At 30.9% G+C, this 8887-nt stretch overlaps 1 protein-coding gene across 1 annotated transcript; it reads left to right on the top strand.

Moving 5' to 3' along the window:
• Positions 1 to 4705: 4705 nt before the first annotated feature.
• LOC146914582 (protein FAR1-RELATED SEQUENCE 5-like) lies at positions 4706 to 8040 on the top strand. Its single transcript, XM_085717414.1, has 2 exons — positions 4706 to 6020; positions 6455 to 8040. The coding sequence occupies exons 1-2, from the start codon at positions 5138 to 5140 to the stop codon at positions 7972 to 7974; spliced, it is 2403 nt and encodes an 800-aa protein (XP_085573540.1). The 5' UTR covers positions 4706 to 5137; the 3' UTR covers positions 7975 to 8040.
• The last annotated feature ends 847 nt before the right edge of the window (positions 8041 to 8887 follow it).

Raw genomic sequence — 8887 nt, 5'->3', positions numbered from 1 at the left:
TCGTTTGATAATCAAAGGAAGATCTGACTTTTTTATTGAAATAAGTAATTAGATGCTTTGGAAAATGAATAAAATTAAACGTGGGAGACAAAAATCATTAACATACCTTCATATTCAGCATCAATACACCTTGAGCGGTGCGCATGACATTTAATTAACCACCTAGTATACAGTGAAAGGATTTGAAATTTGAATTTGAAATTAAGTGTAGTTACAGCTAAGTTTTCCCGCTAATTATCTAGATTTAGGGTTTTTTAGGTTTTGTTTACATTGTACTTTAGGATTAGATAATAAGGATTACTTCTCCTTCCTCCTTTATGAGACCAACATCAATATAACGGAAATCTCCAGTTAAAAGGTGTATGCCGGTGAGAACTTTATTCATTACTAGCGGAAAGACGGGCACTATCGTGCCCGTCTGTCCGCTCTTTCTACTACGCTAACGCATATGATTATTTTATTATGTTTGTTTGTATAATTTTGATTAAATTTTTTAAATTTTTAAATATTAATGAAAATTATTGATATATTGATTTATAAATAAAATATTGTCAAGTTATATAACAATTATTTATGAACTCAACATATTTTAGTTTGTCTGCATATAAAATAAAGAAAAAATAATGATCTTTTATTGTTTATTCTAATAGTAATTAGTAACATCATAACATAAATGTATAAATGAAATTTTATGTAAAAGAAACATTGTTATGATTGCGATAAAAGAATATCTTTAAAAACTACATTTTTTGTAAAGTCTCCATCTTCTCCTTCTATTTTCCCTTCATTAATGAGAACTTTTGTTGAATTTTGAGAAACTCCTCACGATAAAGCTACATATAACTAACCATGACTGAAAACATGTCGTGGAATCTCGATAAAGCTACATATAATTGACCATGACTGAAAACATGTCGTGGAAGATAGATTCCGACATTGGGAATGGTCTGTCCTTTAACACTAATTTTTGCTCACATTTGTTACTAATATTTTTTTAGAGGATTTAAAGTCCAATCTTTAACATAATATTTTACTCACGTTTGTTACTAATATTTTTTTCCAGAAGATTTAAAGTTCAATCTTTAACATTATTTTATGCTCATGTTTGTTACTAATCTTTTTTTTTTTTTTTGCTCACGTTTGTTACTAATCTTTTATTAGAGGATTTAAAGTCTAATATTTAACATTATTTTTTGCTCATGTTTGTTACTAATAATTTTTTAGAGGATTTAAAGTCCAATCTTTAACAATATTTTTTGCTCACGTTTGTTACTAATCTTTTTTTAGAGGATTTATAGTCCATTTAATATAGTGCTAACAAATCTTTTTCTAAAAGATTTTGAATCATAATATTTTGCTCACGTTTGTTACTAATATTTTTATAAGAGGATTTAAAGTCCAATTTTTAACATTATTTTTTGCTTAGTTTGTTACTAATCTTTTTCTTTTAATCTTTTTTTATAGGATTTATAGTCCATTTAATATAGTGCTAACAAATCTTTTTCTAAAAGATTTTGAATCATAATATTTTGCTCACGTTTGTTACTAATATTTTTATAAGAGGATTTAAAGTCCAATTTTTAACGTTATTTTTTGCTTAGTTTGTTACTAATCTTTTTTTTTTGCTCACGTTTGTTACTAATATTTTATTAGAGGATTTAAAGTCTAATCTTTAACATTATTTTTTGCTCATGTTTGTTACTAATCTTTTTTTAAGAGGATTTAAAGTCCAATCTTTAACAATATTTTTTGCTCACGTTTGTTACTAATTTTTTTTTAGAGGATTTATAGTCCAATCCTCATCAACTATTATTTTTGTTTAAAAAAAAATTAAAAAAACTCATAGACTCGTGAGAAATAAAGCAGAAAAAAAAAACATAAACTTTGGATTATTTTTTTTTTCATAAGTGATTATTGTTCAACTTTGATTTTCTCAAATTCTGATTCATTCATTCTTCTAACAAAAAAAAGTAAAAACAAAGCTTGAATTGTAATGTTGGCGGAAAGTAAATTACTCGAAGGATAAAACAGAAAGATATTCAATTCATGAAGTGAACCTTAAAGATATTCCATTCAAGTTTGTTACTAATATTTTTATAAGAGGATTTAAAGTCCAATTTTTAACATTATTTTTTGCTTAGTTTGTTACTAATCTTTTTCTTTTAATCTTTTTTTATAGGATTTATAGTCCATTTAATATAGTGCTAACAAATCTTTTTCTAAAAGATTTTGAATCATAATATTTTGCTCACGTTTGTTACTAATATTTTTATAAGAGGATTTAAAGTCCAATTTTTAACGTTATTTTTTGCTTAGTTTGTTACTAATCTTTTTTTTTTGCTCACGTTTGTTACTAATATTTTATTAGAGGATTTAAAGTCTAATCTTTAACATTATTTTTTGCTCATGTTTGTTACTAATCTTTTTTTAAGAGGATTTAAAGTCCAATCTTTAACAATATTTTTTGCTCACGTTTGTTACTAATTTTTTTTTAGAGGATTTATAGTCCAATCCTCATCAACTATTATTTTTGTTTAAAAAAAAATTAAAAAAACTCATAGACTCGTGAGAAATAAAGCAGAAAAAAAAACATAAACTTTGGATTATTTTTTTTTTCATAAGTGATTATTGTTCAACTTTGATTTTCTCAAATTCTGATTCATTCATTCTTCTAACAAAAAAAAGTAAAAACAAAGCTTGAATTGTAATGTTGGCGGAAAGTAAATTACTCGAAGGATAAAACAGAAAGATATTCAATTCATGAAGTGAACCTTAAAGATATTCCATTCAAGTTTGTTACTAATATTTTTATAAGAGGATTTAAAGTCCAATTTTTAACATTATTTTTTGCTTAGTTTGTTACTAATCTTTTTCTTTTAATCTTTTTTTATAGGATTTATAGTCCATTTAATATAGTGCTAACAAATCTTTTTCTAAAAGATTTTGAATCATAATATTTTGCTCACGTTTGTTACTAATATTTTTATAAGAGGATTTAAAGTCCAATTTTTAACGTTATTTTTTGCTTAGTTTGTTACTAATCTTTTTTTTTTGCTCACGTTTGTTACTAATATTTTATTAGAGGATTTAAAGTCTAATCTTTAACATTATTTTTTGCTCATGTTTGTTACTAATCTTTTTTTAAGAGGATTTAAAGTCCAATCTTTAACAATATTTTTTGCTCACGTTTGTTACTAATTTTTTTTTAGAGGATTTATAGTCCAATCCTCATCAACTATTATTTTTGTTTAAAAAAAAATTAAAAAAACTCATAGACTCGTGAGAAATAAAGCAGAAAAAAAAACATAAACTTTGGATTATTTTTTTTTTCATAAGTGATTATTGTTCAACTTTGATTTTCTCAAATTCTGATTCATTCATTCTTCTAACAAAAAAAAGTAAAAACAAAGCTTGAATTGTAATGTTGGCGGAAAGTAAATTACTCGAAGGATAAAACAGAAAGATATTCAATTCATGAAGTGAACCTTAAAGATATTCCATTCAATGGTGCTTCAGAAGTATTAATCAAGCTCGTGAGCCTTAGAACTTTCTAATTTTTTATAGGTGATGCGATGTGATCAGAGGGTACTATGATGAATTCTGTATCGATTTGAATTCATGAGAAGCGACATAAAGAATGCAAATATAATTTTTAAACTTTTTGTGAGTTTGATCTGTTGTTAACGGTGGTAAAAGAAAGTTAACGGTGACGATTAGTGACATTGATTATTAATCCATGTGTTACTTTATAATTGGCTATTTGTATTTAAAATTAAGGGTATTTTTGGAAAGAAAATTCCAACCCAAAAGTGTGCTGAAAGGGGTAGTTTTCTTTATATATAGTATAGATTATCTCAAAAAGAAAGACCTTGAACAAAGCATAAAGGCTTGCGCAGCAGCTATTGACACATAGGAACCTTGGAGAATCATCAATCCACACCTACAAAATTATGTGTGCTTTCAATCTCAATTTGAATTTAGCACATCTAATTTTGGTGATATGTTTATATAGGCAAAAGTTATTATGCATAAGGATTTCCTTATGCATGGTGCATAAGCAAATCAGAACCGTTAGATCAAGGACAGGTGTTATAATCTGGTGCTTCAGCTCAAACATATCACAACCGTCCGATATTGCACACGTGTTCTAATCTTGAGCTTCAGATGCTACAGTGTTTCGTCCCTAACAAGATCGCTTTTCTCACCGTTTCCGTCGCCGGCGCCGGTTCACGATCACGATTCTCACCGTTTCTTGCCGTTCCGACGTGATTCTCAGCCTTGCTCGCTTCTCCGATGTTATTTTCGCCCTTCTCTCCGACGTGATTCACCCTTGATTCGTGCGATTCAGAAATTCATCTTGATTCATCTTGATTCGTGCGATTCAGAAATTCATCGCCGGCACCTCGATTCTCACTGTTTCTCGCTGCTGCAACTTGATTATTCTTCGACGTGATTCTCACATTTCTCTCCGACGTGTTTCTCACCTTCCTTCGACGTTATTCACTCCGACGTATTTCTCCGGCGAGTTATTCATTTATCTGATTCAGTCTGTTAATTCGATGCAATCTGTGATATGAATCATTGAAAATTATTGTTGATTATATAAAATTACTGTTGAGTCATTGAATTGAAAATTGATGCTTTAAAATTGAAGTTAAGGATCATTGAATTGAAAACTGATGATATAAAAGTGATGCTATAAAACTGAAGTAAACTGAATCATTGCAAATTATTGTTGTAGTAAGAATTTTACTTGATTGAATCATTGCAATGATTCAATCATTGCAATATGTGATATTTTAGTTCAGTTGATTACATCAGTTAATTTGATTCAATCTGTGATGTTTTTAACTCAATGTGAATATTCAACTGTGATTTTTTAACTCAATGCTATAAAACTGATGATTGAATCATTTAAAATAACTGTTGGAGTATGAGTGTTAGGGATAATTTGATAGCAATTTAGCTTATTACTCACCAAAACCATTTCCACAGGCCAATGGTTTTGGAGTACAACTCACCAAAACCATATCCACAGGCCAATGGTTTTAGCATAGTTTTTTAGAGTTTTTCAGTAGTTTCAATTTATCATATCTAATGGTTTTTTTGTTCTTAATAGTGTTTGTTGCTGTTTTCAATGGATTTGATATTAACTTCATCTGAGAGTGGACAATTGACGGTTGAAAATTCAGTTATTGATGCGGATAGTTCTCAATGTTACTCCTTTAGTGATAAAGAATCATGGAAGTCTTTGGTCTTTAAATCTATAAAAGAGATTGAAGATTTTTATTTTAATTATGCATATAACACTAGATTCTCTGTTAGGAGTATGTTGAAGTCCAAGAACAATTCACAAAATAAGAAATCGGATAAGGTACATTATGTGCGTTATGCTTGTAACAAAGAAGGTTTCAAGAAGGGAAGTCTGCTTAATCCTAAAAACAGGCCAACATGTGACAGTCCAGTTCTTGTTGAGTATGAGAAGGCTAAAGAAAAACCAGAGGAAAGGGTTGGTTGTAAAGCTGGAATATATTTGAAGTTGGATGAAGCGTTGAATGTCTATAAGATATATAAGTGGGAAGTTGATCATTGTCATCCATTACATAAACCAGAGCATTTGTGCTACTTGAGATCATTTCGAGAAGTAAATGAAGTTCAAGGACAACTTGCTTTAATAAATTCTAAAGCTGGAATGTCGATGAGAACATCTTATGAAGTGATGGGTCAAGGAGTTGGAGGCACGGAGAATCTTCCTTTTCGATTTTCGGACTTAAAGAACTATCTAATGACAACTCGTCAAAAGGAGATGGTGGCTGGTGAAGCAACTGTTATTCAAGAATTCTTTAGAAATGAAGCTCTCTCGAAACCAGGTTTTTACTATGATATCCAAGTTGATGCTGCAGAAGACATAGCCAGTATTTTTTGGGCAGATGGAATTATGCAACAAGATTATGCTCTATTTGGAGATGTTGTCAGTTTTGATACAACTTACCGAACAAACAATAAATATAGGCCATTAGGTTAGTATTTTGTACTTCTCACAGTTTTTAATTCTTATATTCTTGAAATTTGAATGAATGTTCTGGTTTAGAATTGAAGGTTCTGGTATATGTGTGTTAATTTGGCTCTTGTGTGTGTTTAGAATTGAATGTTTATATTGATTGAAGGTTTAGAATTTAATGTTCTGGTTTATGGGTGATCCTATCTTGCCTTGGAATTTATGCTCTGTACAGCCATGGAAAGATCATATGTGTTTTTTTATCGATGATAAATAGCTCTTTCTGTGTTTGTGAGTTTAGACATCTCGCTTGAGAAGTTGTGCTATGTCCAGCTATGCAAAGATCATAGGTGTTTTTTTACAGTTGTTAAATGAATAGCTTTTTCTATTTACACAGCACAATGGTTTTATATTTTTTAAATATGTTGTATTTTGTTCTGATTTGGTTCATTTCAGCTGCCTTTCTTGGTTTTGACAATCATCGTAAGAGTGTGTTATTTGGTGCTGCGCTACTGTATGATGAGACATCAGCTACTTTTGATTGGTTGTTTACAACTTTTTTGAAGTGTATGTCCAATAAGAAACCTCAAACCATATACACAGACCAGGCTGGTGCGTTGTTGAAGTCAATTCCGAATGTTTTTCAAGGTGTTTTTCATGGTCTTTGCTCATGGCACATGGGAGAGAATGCAAAGAAAAATCTCGGCTCTCGTGCAAATAGTGCATTTTTCGAAGAGTTAACTAATTTGGTTTCAAATGTCGAAGATGAATCAGATTTCGACTACAATTGGGATCAGATGATGAAAAACTGTTTTAATGGAAGGCCTACTTCGGACTTTAAGTGGCTTGTTCAAACTCATTCAAATCGTATGCATTGGTCTTCAGTTTGGGTGAGGTCACATTTTACAGCTGGTTTGAAAACGACTCAGTTAAGTGAGTCTTTCAATGCTTTTCTTCGTGGATTTTTGCAGCCAGACCATTCACTTGTTCGATTCTTTAGTCATTTCAACATTATGGTACAGAGAATGAGGGATAATCATGCTGAGTTGGACTTTAAGGCTGCAAACACTAGAACAAAAAATAATTATCCCAACAGTCAGCTTATGCGGTCCGTAGTAAACAAGTATACACCATCTTGCTTTTCATTTATTCACAGTCAGTATGACCTTTCCTTCAAATACTATTATGAGGAGGACACAACAAAAGGGTCTGAATTGAACAAGTTCTTCAAAGTTTTCACAATTGAGAAGGTTGATTATAATTACGATGATGTTGATAATGATAATGAGAGGGTTTCGAATGTTGATGTTTTGGATGCAGAATTTGAAGAAAACCTTTCCCCAAGGTTTGAAGATCATAATCGACTTGATGAAAGGGTTGTCACAGTCGACATTAGGAGTAAAAGTTTTACTTGTTCATGTCGTATGTTTGAGAACCGGGGTTTCTTATGTCGACATGTTTTCAAGATTTTGGAGGTCTTAGGTGGTCATGTGCAATATCATTTTTTGAAGACTATACCTGCACAATATGTTTTAAAGCGGTGGACTAGAGATGTGCGTCCGTCTGTCGATAAGCTGAAATCCACCATGAATGTTGGCACTAAAGACACCACTCAAGCACAACGATATCAACAAATTTGTGATGTTACAGTTCAGCTTTCTACACGTGTTTGCGCAGATGCGGAGGCATCTGAAATATTTCTCAACGGTGTTCTTGAGGCAGGGAAAAAGGCAGAGGAGTTTCTTATTTCTAAAGGTATTCATACAAATCGATCATCCGTTACGCCTTCTAAGTCTTCAAAAGCAGTTGCTGTCTATGAACCATCTGTTGGGACTGCACCAAAGTTCAAAGAAAGACCAAATCCAATTAGGTCAAAGAAGCGACTTAAAAGTGATTATGAAAAAGCTAGAGCAAGACAGAAATTCCTTATAGCTCGGAAGAAGCAAAAGAAAGATGATGAGGCTTTAACAATTTAAGCGGGCACTGATTTTTTTTTATGTTATAAGTTAGGAAAGATGATGAGGCTTTAACTAAAAAAGCGGTCACTTATGTTATATGTGATAAGTTTGTACTAGATTTTATATCAAATTCTTGATTTTTATGTATTGGTTTGAATATTATCTTCTAGAAACTATTTATTATTATATTTTGGTACAAAACCATTAGACTGTTAATTTGGTTTCATATAGTACACTATCAAAACCATTAAACCATAATTATGGTTTAGTTAAGATTTTCAATTCGTAGTTAAGTGGATAAATTACTGAGTTTTGCAATTTGCTTCAATCTATTCAAGTGATAAAATTAATAGTAAAATTAATAGTAATGCGCGGTGACAATATTACTATGTTTTCGAAATTGAAACCACTCATTCCTTGAATTTGTTCATGATGTGGCATGTTGAGAGCAAAGAGGAAACAAATGATATAAATTAAAGTCATAATAAAACAAGGCATTTTTAAACAATGTAGGCATTATTGGAAAAACATACTAATATTATAGTTCCAAACATTACAAACCATACTAACATTATAAATCCAAACATAACAAAATTAAAAATACTTATACAGAAATATTATGAAAACATAAATATGATTACTAATAAATACTAAGATTACTTTTTTCTTCATCCATAGAACGCCCTGATTTTTGTCCAGCAATCCAACACTTTCTCTCTCCATACCACAAGTTGATTGTACTTCTGCTCCCATTGCTCAACCGCATTCTGCAACGTTGTGCGTAATTCAGTTCCAGCCATAATCCTCCCCGCCAACTGCGAGTGATGAACCCTTGATGCCTCAAATTCTGTCCCGATCAATTTCCCTTTTTCTTTTTCTTCTGCAAGTGCCTTCTCCAATACTTCGATTCGAGTATCAGAGGCATGCTTTT

Source organism: Medicago sativa, chromosome 6, assembly GCF_051527215.1.
Source record: "Medicago sativa cultivar Bolivia chromosome 6, Bolivia_mono, whole genome shotgun sequence".
In the NCBI taxonomy this organism is placed as follows: Eukaryota; Viridiplantae; Streptophyta; class Magnoliopsida; order Fabales; family Fabaceae; genus Medicago; species Medicago sativa.
Note: the sequence above shows the minus strand (reverse complement) of the source record. Positions and strands in the feature narration are given on the sequence as shown.